Source organism: Octodon degus, unplaced genomic scaffold (genome assembly GCF_000260255.1).
Source record: "Octodon degus isolate 3935 unplaced genomic scaffold, OctDeg1.0 scaffold00047, whole genome shotgun sequence".
NCBI classification, from domain to species: domain Eukaryota; kingdom Metazoa; phylum Chordata; class Mammalia; order Rodentia; family Octodontidae; genus Octodon; species Octodon degus.
Window position 1 is genome coordinate 1,537,310 of NW_004524623.1, and position 17,683 is coordinate 1,554,992.

Genomic DNA, 17,683 nt, shown 5'->3' on the forward strand with positions numbered 1-17,683 from the left:
GCGCCGCCCAGGTGGCCCTTCCCGCTCAGGTGAGCGCCTCCCGCGCCTCCCATTGGCCGCGGCGCGCGCGGGGCCGGCGGGCGACGCAGCCGGGTCTAGTTCAGGGTCTAGGGCGGCGCGTCACTTCCGGTAGCGCGGAGCTTGTAAAACACCCTGGAGAGAAAATGGCGGCGGCAGCGGCTTCGTCGCCCCAGCAGCTCTCGGATGAAGAGCTTTTCTCTCAGCTCCGCCGTTACGGCCTGTCTCCGGGTCCCGTGACGGAGAGCACCCGCCCGGTCTACCTCAAGAAGCTGAAGAAGCTTCGGGAGGAAGAGCAGCAGCAGCACCGCTCAGGGGGCCGCGGCAGCAAGACGCGGAACAGTAATAACAATAACACGGCTGCCGCCACGGTCGCGGCCGCTGGACCGGCGGCTGCGGCGGCGGCGGCGGCGGGGATGGGGGTCCGGCCGGCGTCGGGCGACCTTGCCTTCCTGCGGACCCCAGGGGGCCTGAGCCGAGTCGCCGCCTCCGGGCCGGAGAGCCCCCCTGGAGGGCCCGGGGCCGCCGCGGCCGCCCCCGCGGCGGGCAGCAAAGTGCTGCTGGGCTTCAGCTCGGACGAGTCGGACGTGGAGGCCGGTCCCCGGGACCAGGCCGGCGGCGGCGGCAGGAAGGACCGGGCTGCGCTCCAGTACCGCGGGCTCAAAGCGCCGCCCGCGCCCCTGGTCGCCAGCGAGGTGACTAACAGTCACTCGGCCGAGCGGAGGAAGCCCCACTCGTGGTGGGGGGCCAGGAGAGCCGAGGGCGCCGAGCCGCAGACCCCATCGGGGAAGGACGCGGCGGCGGAGGACGACGAGGAGGAGGGCGACGACGGGGAAGACGGGGACCCCGAGGCCGAGGAGCCGCTGTGGGCGAGCCGAGCAGTGAACGGCAGCCGGCTGCTCCCCTACAGCTGCCGGGAAGACTACTCGGACTCGGAGGAAGAGGACGACGACGACGTGGCCGCCGCCAGACAGGTATTAAAGGACGACTGCGTTTCCCGGCATCGGCCCAGACGCAGCCATAGTAAGCCTCTCTCCCCGTTGACTGCTAAATCTGCCGGCAGCCGGCTGGAGACCTCAGTTCAGGGAGGGGGAGGACTTGGGATGAATGACAGGGCGGCGGCTGCCGGGAGTCTAGACAGGAGCCGAAACCTCGAGGAGGCGGCGGCAGAGCAGGAAGGTGGGTGCGATCAAGTGGACTCCAGCCCCGTTCCTAGATACCGTGTTAGCTCTAAGAAACTGGCACCTCTCCTGCCCCCGCCACTTCCCGACGTGGACTCAACCTTGGATACGTCTACAGGCTCCCTGCTTAAAACTAATAATCACATCGGCGGCGGTGGGGCCTTCAGCTTGGACTCCCCCAGGATTTATTCCAACAGCCTCTCTCCCAGTACTGGAGCCGCCCCTAGTGCACTCAGGATCAATCATGCCAACCACACGGGCTCCAATCATACCTACCTGAAAAACACATACAGCCAACAGAAGCTTTCCGAGCCAGAGGAGGAGCTTCTCCAGCAGTTTAAACGCGAGGAGGTTTCCCTATCTGGGAGTTTCAGTGCTCACTACTTGTCGATGTTTCTCCTAACTGCTGCCTGCTTGTTTTTCCTAATACTGGGACTGACTTACCTAGGAATGAGAGGGACAGGAGTATCCGAGGATGGAGAACTCCGTAAGTATTAAACCCTGTGGGTAAGGTAACCTTGCTAGTGATCTGCTTTAGATGCACTTAGATGAGGCGACTTTCATCTGCAAAAACGTGGTTTTAACAGCGAATTGAGATGCATGTGACATCTTTAAGAACATTATTTTAAGAACGTTATTACCCTTATCAGAATGATAGTTTATAGTTGCTTTTAAAGTTTTTATGCATGGTGTGAAATTCAAAATAGCTTAGAATAATTATAACGGAGATGAACTTGTATATAACTTAATTGTCTTTTAACCTTAAATGTTTTTGCACTTGGCAGTAACCGAGGGTCTAGAAGTACTATCATTCAGAAATATCACAAATGAGTATTTTTTTCCAAGTTGAGTTATGATTCTACAAGGTGGTACCTCTTGATATCCAAGTTAATTATTTTGTAAAGTAGTCATTGTAGTATTCCATAGAATACTCATTATAGTGTATATATAGTCTTGTAATTTATTTAAAGAAAACGAGTATTTTATTTATTTTAGGGTCTACAGCGTGTTCAGGGTCTCGCTACTAGATGGGACTCTGCCTGTTTGCAGCCTCCCAAGAGCTGGGATTACTGGCACATGCCACTATGACCAGCCTTAAGCCGGGTCTCAATTGCTGTCTCAGCGTCCCTGGGGGCGGGGCTGGCAGCCCTGGGGATCCAATCCCTGGCCCCTGTGCTTGCTTGCAGGTGTTTTAATCCGCTGAGCTATTTGGCTGGCCAAAAAACGAGTATTTTAAAAGCAGTAAGGAATACCTCTTTATTTGCAGCCCAAACTACCTCCCCCAATTTATGAAAAAATAGTGATAAGCCACTTAACGAGCTTGGGTTAAAATTTGTTTGGATTGATTTCTAGGTCCTGCACTTGTTGAATGACTGCAGGCAGGTGTATTCATTCATTCAAGCAGCATCTTATATACACAACGAGGATATAGTTATGAGTCAAATTATTCCTCTTTTTGAATACATAAAAATAAATACAGACTGTGGATGGAGTAATTGGTGTGCACTGCTTTAGACTGAGTGGGCTGAGGAGTCGTACTATTTGCGAGTGAGACCTGGAACTGGAGAAGATGACCTTGTGGAGAGATGGGAGCCTTCTTGGCAGACATTGCATGAAAGGAAAGGCCTTGAGTAAGAGCCTTGTGTAGTGCTTAGACCTTCCAGTTTTTGATCTATAGAATGATGGTAACATTGACTAGGTTGATGCTTGGGAAAATTAAAAGATAGTAAGTTAGTGTGTAATGAATTAATAAATACATGCCTTTCACTATTAGTTCCTCCCTGTTTTGTCCTCAGGATTACTTGCTCTTCTTCCATCAAGAAATTACGCTTGTCAGGGTTTTGCTTATTTTATCATTTTATTTGAAAACAGAAAGTTCTAGTTAACTGACACAAAACAGTGTAAACTTTGATTTAGAACCAATTTCAAGGTACATAAGTTATTAAAATATTGTTTAGTTTATAGGTGTTGGAAGAGAAATGAAATCAAGCTCTTAACTTTAATTGCTTCATTGGGAGCAGAGTGAGGTATGGTATTTGTCCTGTCCCCAAATATTTGGGTGAAAAAATTCAAGGGTGCACTGGACATTAAACAAGTAAACTTCATATAAATATCATTACTTGTACCTACCAGCATCAGTTGTCTATGCGATCTGCTCATTTTCTAAGTGCTCAGTGCTTTTCACATCTTTCTTTCTCACGTAGTCTTTCGATGTTATCTTTATTTTATGAATGAGGATGAGACTAAAGTTAGTAAGTGTACTCGTTATACAATTCATGAGTAGTAGGACTAAGATTTAGTTTGAAATTTTCCTATTATAAAGCTTGTTTTTTAATGCTATTTTGTATATCATTTGTAGAGCTTTCCAGATGAGCGTGCGCCTTTATTTTATCATGGTTAAGAAAATAATATTTGGTAGGTATTTATACAGAATTACTGATGAGCACAATTCTCAATTCCATCTTTTTCATCACTGTTGAGTGAGTAATTAATGCATAAAATTTGAAGTAGAATAGGATAGGACTGCTGGTACTGTTCTCATCTTCATGCAAGTGGCAGGGAAGAGATTATAAAGCATTTTAGATTTTAGCAAATGGTAAATATGAAGTATGAAGTAGCTTGAATAATGGAAAAATAGAGATTAAACAGTTGAAGTGAAGGTACTAGAATTTGCTTCATTTCTAGCAAATAATTAGTAAAAAGTAACTTAATAAAAATAGGTTGATATAAAACCCAAAGATTTAATGAGACTAATTTATATAAAACAATTCAAATAATTAAAAAACTCACATATAACCTACAATTTTCTGGTGAAATTATTAAGCTATTTCCTTAAGCATACTATTTGACCAATGAATATAGACCTTTCACATAATACCCTCTCATTTCTATTCATGTTTTCTGTGTAAGTCACGTCCTTTATAAGTTAAAGACCAGGAGTCTTAACACAGCCAATTTATTTCACTTTGTATTTTGCGGTTAAGCATCATAATATGACAAAAGATTCGGAATCCATAAATATAATGTATTTGGCCAAACTTTTTAAGCTCTGAGCTTCATTCTTAACTGTAAAATGTGAGTAACAATATTTGCTGTCTACAGAGTTGTTATGATGATAATGTGAGATAGTTTGGTTAAAAAAAAATTAAGGTGCTATTATCAGAGGCTCAGATGAAATATGGTATATTTCTGGTAAACTTTATGGTAACTATTTCTGAGATGAAATGTTTTAAGCCATTTTCTGCACTTAATATTTGTAGTGTATTTTTTACTTAGCACTTATTTTTATTCTGTTAAATATATATTGTAGAAATTCAGGCAGAAATTTTGAATCATTGTATGATGAATCCTTACTTGTGGTGTACAGAAGTACCAGCTGGTTCAGTTAGTCTAGTGGTGTTAGGGTTTCAACAGTGACTTAATTTTTACTACTGATACTTATTCCGAATCTTTTGTCATATTATGATGCTTAACTGCAAGTTATAAAGAGGAATAGATTGACTGTGTTAGACTCCTGGTCTTTTAATTTATAAAGGGCATGACTTACATAGAAAATGTGAATAGAAATGAGAGAGTATTATGTGAGTGGGTGTATATTCATTGGTCAAATAGTATACTTAAGGAAGTAGTTTTACTTTGAGTAATAATTTCACCAGAAAATTGTAGGTTATATGTGACAGTCAGTTTTTATTATTATTTGAATTGTGTTTTATATAAATTAGTCTAAATCATTTAATCTTTGGGTTGTATATCAACCTATTTTTATTAAGTTAATTTTACTAATTATTAAATTACTGTTTCTAGATCTAAAACAGAGGTTGGATTATATAATTTTGATTTTTTAAGTATTTTCTCACTTGAAGGTTTAAGGTTCCTACTTAGAACAATCAAATAAACTTCAAGAGAAGCCTGAAATTAGATTGTTTGACTCAGGTAATTAAATCATGATCATTCCACTGCTGCCCTTAAATAAAGGCAGAGCAATTGGCTATTTTAGGTTCATGTCATTATTTTAAAAAGACATGACTTGTATAGAAAATGTGAGTAGAAATGAGTGGAGATTTTATGTATCCTTTTTAGTCTTATTCTCACACCTGATACTAATATATTGAAATACTAGACCCTTTCAGAGTTTCCTTAACATTTTTTTCTTAATATTTTTTATATAAAGTGGTATAGATTCTTGTTCAACTGTAGAATACCTGCTATGCGCCAGTATGAACAGAAATGATACGAATAATATGTGAGTATGTGGAAGATGAAACTTTTCTTTTGGCGCTTATTCTCTAGGAGGAATGGACAAGTAAACAAGCGCTTCAGATACTGCTAGTTAATGCAAAAGGTGCTAGTAACTTTGGAGGGCTGGGCTGAAATAATGCAGTATAACAGACAAGTAGGCAGGCTTCTCTGAGGTGAAATTTGAAATCTGAGTGACTTGAAGGATTTAGGTATTGACAGGGAGCACATCCTGGCAGAAGTGATAGTGCAAGACCAAGAACAAGTTCGTATGTTGAAGGAATCAGATTGTCAGGGTTGCTGGGATATAGTGAATGAAGAAGGAAAAAAAAAGAATGGCAAATGATGAAGTCAGAGAGACGGCACGCTTCTAATCATAATGGACTTTTTTAAAGGGCTATAGGGTAAGTCCGACTTTGAAGTAACATCATGCTCTAGATTTTATGCAACTTGATTATTTTAATGTTTTAAACTTAATATGTTTTCTTGTAACTTTTCCATGTACTAGTTTTACATACAAAGGTATCATTTGAAACTGTCCTCCACTAGTCATTTTCTCATCTTATTAAAATGCTACACTGTGCCTTTCCTGAACTCTGTATTTTGTAGGTGCTACTCTTTTCCAAGCCAGACAATTCATTTTATTTCTTCTTGTATTCACTCAGTCCCACCTAGTTTGATTTTCTTTACCCATAATTGCTTTGTAAGCTGTCTCCCTCAAGACATCAGTTACTCCTTTTCCACTCTACTATTTTGGTAAATTCAGTGCATTAACAACTCCTTGCTTTATTAAACTGTTCTTAACATTTTTTTGTTTTTTAATTTTAAAGAGAATAAAGAAATAAAAATGACAGGATTTTAAAATAAGATAGGAAATTAACAATGATTGTTTCATTGTGTATTGATATCTTCAAAGTAGTTGCTCAGATTATGAGATATAATTACGGTATGCAATATTGATCAAACAGTTAACCATTAACTGTTCCTTTCAATAAACAAATAGAAATCAGTAGTATAATTATCTTAGCTGTCTTGTGTGTGTATGTGTGTGTATATGTATGTATATGTGTGTGTATATATATGTATTTCCCTTTGTTCTTTATTAAACTTTTCTTACAAAGTGCTGCATTACCACATTCTTCTAGTTTTTGTATCCTTTCCTGCCTGTGTTTTAATTTTTAGTTCCTAAAACTATTTTTCATCCTACTTTTTTGCACACATTCCCTAGACAGTTTAATTCATTGTCCTGCATAATATCAATTTTGTATTTTGGGCTGGGGAGATAGCTCAGTAGCTCAAGTGCCTGCCTGACAAGTACAAAGTCCTGAGTTCAATCCTCAGTACAAAAAAAAAAAAAAAAATTAAAAATTGTATATTCATCTTAGATTGATCTTCTTTTTTTTAAATTTATTTTTTATATTTTTATTTTGCAGGACCAAGGATTGAACTCAGGCCCTTGCGCATGCCAGGGAAGCGCTTATTCCACTGAAACATCTCCCTGGCCCCTAGATTTATCTTCTGAGTTCTAGACTTACTAGTTTGTCTTACTAGGCATCTCTTGGATGTACCAGAAGTACCAGCACTATCTGATGCTTTTTCTGCTTTCACTTTCTCTCCCTCTGTTCCTTGTTGAATTGTGTTCTGTCCACCCAGAGCCCAAAAGGGCACTTTGTGTTTGCCTGGATTCATTCCTTTCAACCACCAATTAGTTAGCAAACCTTGTAGTTCTATTTCCTGCCTGTCTTTTGAATAGTCTTTTCTTTCCATCATCATTATTTTAGGTTAGTTTCTCATTGTCTTTCACTAACCAATAGGTGTTCTTGCTTCTAGACTATAGCTTTTCCAGTCCATTTTTTAGTTCTAGCACAGTATTTCTAAAATAACACATATAATCTTCTCTTGTCTGAAATTACTCAGTGGCTTTCTCCTATATGGGCCAAATCTAAATACATTGACTAAACTGTTCCTGATATGGTTGCCTTTTCTAGCTTCATTACCTACTGATCCCTCTTACCTCACTTCTTTTCTGGAAAACTGAACTGTCTGGTGTTTTGTAAATAAGCCATAGAGGTTGTGTTTTTGTTTTTTTTTTTTTTGGCGGAACCAGGGATTGAACTCAGATTCTTGCGCTTGCCAGCCAAACGCTTATCCTACTGAGCCATCTCCCTGGCCCCAAGCCGTAGAGTTTTATGCTTCCATAAGTTTGCACATGCTATTCTCTTTGGGAATTTTTAATTTTTTTCCCCTTCGCTATTACCCAGTTGCTGTTCATTCTTAAAAGTATCGCCTCTGGACATCTTTAACTCTTGACCCTAGAGTTTGGCTCATTATTCTGTGCTCAAATAAGATCCTCTGAATGCTTTATAGTATTTATACTATGAAATAATAATTGTATGTCTATCCCACATAGATTATACTTGGATTAATCTTTCTGTAGAAAGAATATCATGGTAAACAGTACAGACTTCATTTTGTTTTGCGTTTAAATCTCAGTTGTCTTTTATCTACTTGTTACTTTATTAGAAACTTAATTGTCTCAAATTAAAACTAAAGATGATGATGATGATAGCTGCCTCAAGGTGTCTTTAAATATTGAGGTCTTGTATATAAAGTGCTTAGTGTTATTGCCTTGCACGTGGCAAACTCATAGTAGAGGGAAGTCACATTAATGTCCAGGGCATAAATTACTCAGTAAACATTTGTTGGTTAAATAAATAATAACTTACCAGAACTCCAGCACAGGTGGCCCTCTACATCCATGGCCTCTTCATTTATGGATTCAGCCAACTCTGGGCCAAAAATAATTGAAAAATTGTGTGTGCCAACTGTAGATCAGAAAAATTGAAAGTAGTGCCTCTGAGCATGTACAGATATTTTTGTTCTTATTCCCTAAACAATATAGTATAGCAGCTATTTACATAACAATTTTGTTTTAGGTGTTGTAAATAATATAAAATGATTTAAAGTATATGGGAGACTTTACATAAAAGACTTGCACATCTGCACAGCATTATTCACCCAGAGGTACTGGAACCAGTTCTTCATGCATACTCAGGGATCATTGAACATAAGCACTGATTTTTTCATTTTCTGACTTAATAATGGATTACTTATTCTGTTCCTGATAACAATGTTCTTTAGAAAAACCCAACTTTTTCCTGTAGAATTCTCCACTAGTAATCACAAAAAATGGTTAAGAAATGTGGGATACTATGTGATGAGTGCTATATTTTTGTAAAAAGGAAAGTTTCACTGAAAGCTTATTCCATCTTACAGGATTAAAGCTCCTGAATTTCAAGTTTGGACTTGATTTTGTTGGTTGAGCAGTGGGAATCTGGAGCATTTAAAGCAGAGAACTGATGTGATCAAAGTGGTCTTTTAAGAAGCATAATCAAATGGTATAGATAGAATGGTTGGAGAGAAGGGGTGAGGTGATAAATCCTGAAGTTATGGATCCAGGAGGTTGATAATTGTGGGAATGGAATAGGACTCACAAATATATTTGAAGAAGGAAATAGTTGGGTGACTGCTTTAACTTTCATTTTTCTCTATATTCAAAGATTATTCTGTGGCCGTAAATATGGGCAACTGAGAGAATGGTAATAGCATCGAGATGAAGTACAGATAGCAAAGAGGGGTCTTGTTTGGAGAAAGGTAGTACAGAAAGATGAATTCATTTTGGTTGTATTGGTAGAATTGCTCAAGTGGAAATGTCCAAGGAGGTATTCTAGATATGAACTTGGAATAAAGATGAGAGATTGGTGCTATAAATACTCATACAGTTCACCAAAACTACCTTTTCAGTATTTCTTTCTTTAATGTGTTTTTTTTAATCCAATACCAATTATTACAAAGGAGTGTTATACGTGGTTTTTTAATTTTTGTGTTAATTGTTACTCTTTAAGCAGTTAGACTAGCCTAAATTTCCAGAACTTGGTATCTAAAATTAAAATGAGTTTAAGAATTTTGAAGAATAGTTGTTCTTATTCTTAAAGAATGAAGAGATAGGGACACAAAACTGACTACTTAGAGAAACAAGTCTCTTGTGTCTCTGGAGTTCTGCAAATCCAAGAAATTTGCATATGTTACTTTTCATGGTTTAAGAAATTAATGTCTACTTTATGAAATGTCATTTGAAAATTATCTGTAGAGTAGTTTAAAATTAGAAAATATCAGAATGAAAACTTGTATATCCGCATATATGTCTCCAAGGATCCTAGTTTGAGAAAATATTGGCATAGAGAATCTGTATTTGAATACTAGTTCTTCCACTTGTTAGCCCCTCCCACTCCTTTAGTGAAAGAAAGTTATTTGAGCCTAAATACTTGCCTCTATGAAATTGGGTTAAATGAGAATGAAATGATACATGTAAAATAAAGCTCAGTACATGGCACATAATGATAATAAAGTTATAAAGTTCAATAGCGTCAACTGTGTGCTGGATAGTGAGCTAAACAGTTAGCAAGTACACTTTTTTTTGAGACAGGCTCACTGTATTCTAGCCTGGCCTTAAACTTAAAAATATCCCAGGCTGGCCTTTAACTTAGGGCAGTCCTCCTGCCTCAGCCTCCAAAGTGCTAGGATTATAGTCAGGTCACACCATGCCTGGCTCTGTGCTTATACTTTTATCCAGAAATTTATGAAGGTATAGATTGGTGAGGCAACTTAATGTATGAAATCCTTGGAGTACTAGGAATAATCTATGAAAAAAGGTACAAATTTGTAAAGTATCTTTAAGGTTTTAAATTCATTCTTTGGTCTACAAAGGGGGAAGGTGCATCTGCTGCAATATACAGTATGATACATGTGTAAGGCTATAACGCAATATAGCTATTTTTTTTTTTTTTTTTAATTTTTGTCGAACCAGGGATTGAACTTGGATCCTTGTGCTTGCCAGGCAAGCACTTACTCTACAGAGCCATCTCCCCGGCCCCCAATAAAACCTCTTTTAAAAGTTTGAACAGTATCAACGCTGGTGATGAAATGGTCTTTGGGTTTGCATTTCCCCTGGAAAACTTGTTTTTTTCTGTTATTAAAGGTCGTTTAGAGTATAATAAATGAATTTCTCTTTTTTTTCTATTTTAAAGTAAACTAGGTATTTTTGAGAGTTTCAGGAACACTAAAAATTTAGGTGTTTTCACGATTCCTGAGGAGTATGAGGCTTTAAACCTTCTTTTAACTGTACTCTCTGAAAACTTTTATGTAAAGAGATATAACTCAGTGCAGATGTATTTAATGTCATTTATAAGTAGTTCTGAAAGTAGTGTACTTTAAACTATTACAAATCCCTTCCAAAATATTTGATAAATAAGGGTTAATGACTATGAAAATTTTATTACTATCATTTTTATTTTACTCGTATGGTAATTTATTTTACACTAAGAATTGTTGTTCAATTTGGAGCCTAGCACAAATGATGTAATTGCTATAATAATTATTTATAACTTTAGCTTTTGACATTTATATTCAAAATGTATTTATTTTTTATTATAACTTTATTTTGAAGAACAAAAACAAAAGCAAGAACAAAGATCAGAAACAAACAGGGTAAAGTTTATTTTTACTTTTTGTAAAATTTATTTTACTTTTTGTATTCTAGGGAAGGGGTTACAGGGTGTTCAGGGTCTCACTACTAGATGGGACCCTTAGTGATCTGCCTGTTTATAGCTTCCCAAGAGCTGGGATTACAGGTGCATGCCACCACGCCTGGTCTCAATTGTGTGCCCTGGGGGAGGGGACTGCTCAGCAGGTCCAGGGATTGAACCCCAGCCCCTGTACCTGCTTGCAGGTGCTTTAATCCGCTGATCTATTTGGCCAGTCCTACATTTTATTTTTAACATAGGTTTAAAAAAAAAAAAAAAAAACTCTCAAAAAACTGTTACAACAATAGTGTTAGCTTTATTTTATTTTATTTTTTGGCAGAACCAGGAATTGAACTCAGGCCTTTGCACTTGCAAGGGAAGCGCTTATTCCACTGAGCCATCTCCCCAGCCCCTAATAGTGTTAGCTTTAATAATCCAAAATTTAATGATTTGTGCTTTAATCCGAATTTTACAAGTAGCATTAAAATACTAGAAACAAAAAAACCACTTAGAAATTTATCAGCAGTGGTGTCAGAAATAGTTTTAAAAGAGTTAACCAGGAGAAAGTGCTTAGGTTTTAATATTTATGTAACATTCCACAATTGAAATTCACGAGGGCTGGGGAGATGGCTCAGAATAAGTTTCCCTGGCAAACTTGGGGACCTGAGTTCAATCCCTAGTTCTGCCACCAAAAAAAAAAAAAAAGAAATTCACTATTAGAAATGTACTTGTAAGAAAATTTGAGGGCTAGTGAGATAGCTCAGCAGACTAAGTCTGCTTAGACAAGCTCAAGGACCAGGGTTTCAATCCCCCACACCACATGCTATGTGGGCCATGCCTCCAGGTGTGCTGAGTCTGTGTGGTGGCGCACGCCTGTAATCCCAGCGCTGCTGTGTAGTGAGACCCTGTACCAAATACGTTTAAAAAAATTGAAAAAGATTATAAAAATTACACCTATAGTGATAATACATGTGGAAGCCTTTATTTCTCAGAAGTCTTTTACTTCATTTCTAGAGGTACAAGAATTAAAATCACACTAATTTTGTCAGGTAACAGATTTACTGTCTTGTGCTTTCCCATAGCTTTTTCTTAACATTTTTGCAGCATAACTTCTGAGGGTTTTTTTGTACAGCTATCATGATAATAAGTGGCAGACTAGTTTAGAAATAAGGTCTGGATGCAAAACTATGCAAGTGCTTGGCTCAGCTTTTCTGAACTAACTGGATGGTAAGTGTGTACTAACACGTTTCCTCTTGCCTTGAATGTAATGTAAATATAAAAATATCTATTTTTTAGACATTTTGGCACATGACAGAACATTAATTTTGTTTTGCTTTTAGCCTGTATATTAGGGAATTTGTGGACTATGGCTAATTCATGAACAAGTTTACGCTCTGTAGGAATCCACCCAGGTAGAGTTTTGAAAACTTGTATATGCTAAGAGTGTCATTGAAGTTAGTAGGAAGAATGTAGTGCTTAGAATGTCTGTTTTTTATGGCCTTTGGGCTATAGTTTAGAAACTTGGTCGTGGTCACCTTACAACTTTCTGGGTTTATAATGATACCTCCCATGGGGTCACAGATGCTCTCTTTGATTTAGAAATTTTTTCATTTCTTCATTCATTGACTCATTTATGAGAACCTTCTTTCTTTGTGCCAGGTAATACCAGATAATGAATATGTACTGTAGAATAATAGGAATGATACTTTTCACCAAAACACTGTCTACCTGTCTACTTCCGTGTTGTGTCTGGCATTCATTTCCTTAATATTTATGCTCTAAACTAGTTTTCAGAATTGGAATTTGGTTACTCTAAAGGTTTTGATTTTATATATATTGTGACTTATGAAAAAAAGCTTCAAAAGTTAGTTTCTGAAAATTTGAATGTGCTGTTTGGCATAAAATTTACTTTAGAAGAAAATAGAGGGCTGGGGAGATAGCCCAGCATTCTAAGTGCCTGCCTGGCAAGTGCAAGGACCCAGTTTGCTCTCTGGTACTGCATGCCATGCCACCCCTGGAACTCCAGGTGTGCTGTGTCGGCCACTGAAACTGGGAATGGTGGTACAAGCCTGTAATCCCAGTGCTGGAGAGGCTGAGACAGAAGGATCACTATGAGTCCAAGCTGCATAGTAAACCCTATTCTGAATGAATGATTAAAGGAAAAAAAAGAAAATAGATAAGCCCAATATTAAGTGTTGTGTGTTGATTGATCATTTCTTTAATCTTTTTTTATATTAACAATTTCTCAGTTGGGAATTTTATGTTTAAACACACAATTTAATGTAGGTTTCTTTTCATGAAAATACTTAGAAATAATTTTTTAAAAGGAATGGCAATGAATTTGACAAAAATGAAACAACTGAACATTTATAATGATGGTTCAGGATGTTCTAGAAGTATTCTTATACTTCTGACAGAATGTTTTATTTTAAAATGTCACCTTCAAATATCCATTGTTAATAAAAAAAATCCATTGTTTTCAGAATCTAAAGGCTTAAATAATATGAAACATTTAGTGAATTCTTTCTGTGTAATCACTTAAATTTTTATGAGGGTGAATAAAAATACTCCTTTCTAAAACTGAAATTTAGAGGAAATAAGGTTATAAATGCCATGTCCAAGATTTCACAGCTAAGTGTTAAAGCCAGGATGTGTTCAACCCTCTATGTGTTGTAAGAGACTGCAATCTTCCACACCAGGCCACAGTATTATATGTGCTTTAGCTTCTTCTTAGCTGCTAACTTGGGGCAAGTAAGTTACTCCTGACTGCTGGGCCTTGCTTTCTGTATCAGTCAGTTGGTCTGTAGTTCTTTTTTGGGTTTCTCACCCCCCCCCCCCGATTTTCTTTTTTGGTGCTGAGAATCAAACTCAAGCCTTGCTAGGCAGGTGCTGTGCCACTGTTGCTACGTTCCCAGCATATCAATCAGTTGGGAACACAGTAAAATTTTACTTCCAGTCATTGATTTTGGTAAAAAAAAGTCAAGTGATGTGTGTCTGGAAATGCTTTACAGATACTTGAATGATATGATATATCCTAATATACTTTTAATATTATTTGAAAGGTAGAAGTCTCTAGTTATAGTAATATATTTAAGGAATACATGTTCAGCACTAATAGACTATGTCAGTAGAAAGTATTAAGAGCTGGTTAGCCCTTTTGGTTGGAACCGCCATATTCCAGTAATTTGTCAAAATGACTAACACAAAGGACAAGAGGAGGGGAACCTGGTATATATTTTCCAGGCCTTTTAGAAAACATGGGGTTGTTCCTTTGGCCACATAAATGCGAATCTACAAAAAGGGTGATATTGTAGACATCAGGGGAATGGGTACTGTGCAAAAAGGAATGCCTCACAAATGTTACCATGGCAAAATGGGAATAGTCTACAACGTTACCCAGCATGCTGTTGGCATGTTGTAAACAAGCAAGTTAAGGGCAAGATACTTGCCAAGAGGATTAATGTGCGTATTGAGCATATTAAACACTCAAAAAGTCGTGATAGCCTCCTGAAATGTGTCAAGGAAAATGATTAGAAAAAGAAGGAAGGCAAAGAGAAAGGTACCTGGGTTCAGCTGAGGTGCCAGCTGCCCCACCCAGAGAAGCATACTTTGTGAGGACCAATGGGAAGGAACCCGAGTTATTGGAACCCATTCCCTATGAATTCATGGCATAAACTGGCGACGTTGCTCTGCCATTCAGTACCTAATTGGCAGCTTAAGTGTTCTAGGTCCTATGTAAAAATAAAATCATCCTGTGTTGTAAGGGTGGTTTTCTTAGTTGAACAGGTATGTGATACCTTCTTACCTCAGAAATATTTGCGTTATTTTGCTGAATTCAAGCACCTACAATATTTGAATGGCAATAGAATGCCCATCTCTGACAAAACAAAACAAAAAAGGGGGATATAAAGGACCATTTTGTAGTGAAAAAAAAAAATCTGTATATACAAAATAGGATTGATGTACGGCTACTTTCTCTTAGCTCAATGAGAAAAAAGATTGGTACTAATAGTGTTTAGACAGGTATCTTGTCTGCATCTTGTACTCTGAATACTATGAAGACAACAATATGCAATGTGTTAATTGTAACTGTCCTACTAACCTGTTTTGAAACTCATTGTTATTTTTTCTCATTAAAATTAATAAAAACCAAAAACTTAAATATTTGCAGCAGATTTTCACTGTACCTAGTAATTGTGTGTAGTCTTTACTCCAGTGTTTTTCTTGCTGAAAGGTACTGCTGAGGTACTGTGCAGATGTGTACCCAAATATTCAGATATTTATAAAATATTTATATTGGCTTGAAGATCCTGTAATCATCATGGGGAAAAGATGTATCAAAATAAATGGAAATCACTTCAGAAACAAATGTAAGTCCATTTCAGTTAAATAAATTGTTTAAAGCACACACACAAAAAAAGAGCTGGTTAAATTTATAGTCATTATGAGCATTTTTAAACATTTGTCAAGCTATTAGAAAAAAGGGAGTTACCTTTTCACATTACTTAATGGTTTGTTTGTAGGACTCAAAAAGAATGTTATTTTATTGGTATATAATGAATAATGAAACATAACTTGAAATTAGTTTTTTAGTTTTGCTAACCATGAGAGAAGGTAGAATAGTTTTAATATGTTGCTTAATCCAGAACATAGCTTTGAATTTAAGGCAGTAAAATATTTGTTCAGAATGTGAGCCTTAGGTAAGCTTCTGTGGATCAGACAGTGCATATAGTTGGTAGAGAGGGATAGCTTGTCACATGCTGTTCTTTAACTAATTTGTAAAATTGCACAAATCCTTTTATCAGAGTGGGAAGATGAGGTGTGTTCCTGTGAATAGGAGCTGATTAAATAGAGATGATCAAAAGACTAGGAGTCATAAAATAAATGGATTTGATAAATATGATATTTCAACCATACTGCTTAGATTAGTAGGAATTTAAAGCACATTAAGATCTTCATTTTTAATTTATATGAAGCACATAATAAAAACTTCACATTTTTCATTTGAAAGTTTGCTAATCATGTGACTTATGATCAGAGCTGTTGAATAGAACTCTAATAATAGAAGTCACATACATAATTTTAGTAGCCACATGAAGATAAAAACAGGTGAAATCAGTGTAATTAATATTATATTTAACCCAGTAGAGCTATGTTTATATATAAGAACATAAAAGTTTTTGGTGAAATATTTTGTCCCCCCTCCCCCTTTTACCAAATCTTCAAAATCTAGTGTGTATTTTGTATTCATAGTGCTGTTCAGTCAAGACTGGCACATTTCATGTGTTCATTAGTAGCCACATGTAATTAGTGGGTTCCCTAGTGGACAGTTTAGATCTGGACTGGCCTGAGTTACAGATTTACATTTTTGGTTAATGAGATCTAATGAGAAATAATTTTTGAATGATTACAGTGTGTCAAACACTTTGTTTTCTGTAACTTTCCAGTTAATCTCTAATAACACTATGGTGTAGGTTTTATTATTTTACAGATATGATTTTTGTCTTTTTTTTTTTTTTTTTTGTGGAACCAGGGATTGAACTCAGATCCTTGCGTTTGCCAGTCAAGCGCTTATCCTACTGAGCCATCACCCGGGCCCCTTACAGATAGATATGAAATATAGAGTTACTGATTTGTTAAATAGGTATTCTGTAGCAGAATGTGATTTACAACATATCTATTGCTAAAACTCTTGTCCTGTTCACTGTATTACATTATTTTAAAACCTGGCCATTTAGGGATATGACAGGTGAGTCAGATTTAGTTCTGCCACTGCTCAGCTGTTTTTTATTTACTCAAGTTATTACCTTATTATAACTATCTTAAATCAGTTGATTCTTAAAAGTTCTTACTTACATTGCTTACTGGAATATTTTTTCTGTTTGCTTTACCATTTTCAGGTGTAAACTGCTTTCGGCAGCTCTTCAAATTAGACCTAGGAGGGAGAGATGACATTTTGAGTCTGGCATATGACTGGTGAAAGAAGGAAAAGATAGCTCCCACTGGGAGTAATGCAAACTAATGACTAGTAAAACTTATTGGGGTAAAGAAATTGTTTAGGTGTTTCAAAACTTCACTTTGAGAAAAATATCTTGGAAGCTTTTATTTATCATGCTTTTGAATTTTATAAATATTTTCACAGTTCTTTTATAGTATAATTTGTGGTACATTTATACTTAGCAGCAGCTCCTAATTTGAATAGTTCCCTTGAACTACATTTTTGTTCCCGAGATTGTTTGCTCATAAAGACACATTGTTTAATTCCAAAAGGAAAAATAAGCAGTTCCTAATTTTTGAATAGGTTACGTTCCAGATCACATGTAAGACAGGTGTTCTGTTTATTTATTTATTTATTTATTTTTGAGAAATAAATATGAATGAGATAGTTTCACAGCTGATTAATAGGACAGTTTCGATATAACTTGTTTCATTACACCATTTTAATTTCCAGACTAGCCTGTAGAAGCCTATTTAAAACTGTCCTATTGTAGCATAAATTGGTTTATCTTTTGGGTACTCAGATAATAGTTCTTGCTCGGTGGAAGTTACAGGAAACAGAAGAAAGTGTACCTCTTCCACCTTTTGGGGTGGGGGGCAGAACCGGGGATTGAACTCAGGCCCTTGCACTTGCCAGGGAAGCACTTATTCCACTGAGCTGTCTCCCAA

General features: G+C 37.3%; 1 protein-coding gene across 1 annotated transcript in view; it reads left to right on the forward strand.

Annotated features, from left to right (window-relative positions):
• Window positions 1–136: 136 nt before the first annotated feature.
• Lemd3 (LEM domain containing 3) overlaps window positions 137–17,683 on the forward strand; it is a 70,426-nt gene continuing 52,879 nt past the window's right edge. Inside the window, exon 1 of the mRNA XM_004632133.3 lies at window positions 137–1,686. Within this exon, the coding sequence (XP_004632190.1) occupies window positions 165–1,686 (1,522 nt within the window). The 5' untranslated portion in view covers window positions 137–164. The remainder of the gene's footprint in view (window positions 1,687–17,683) is intronic.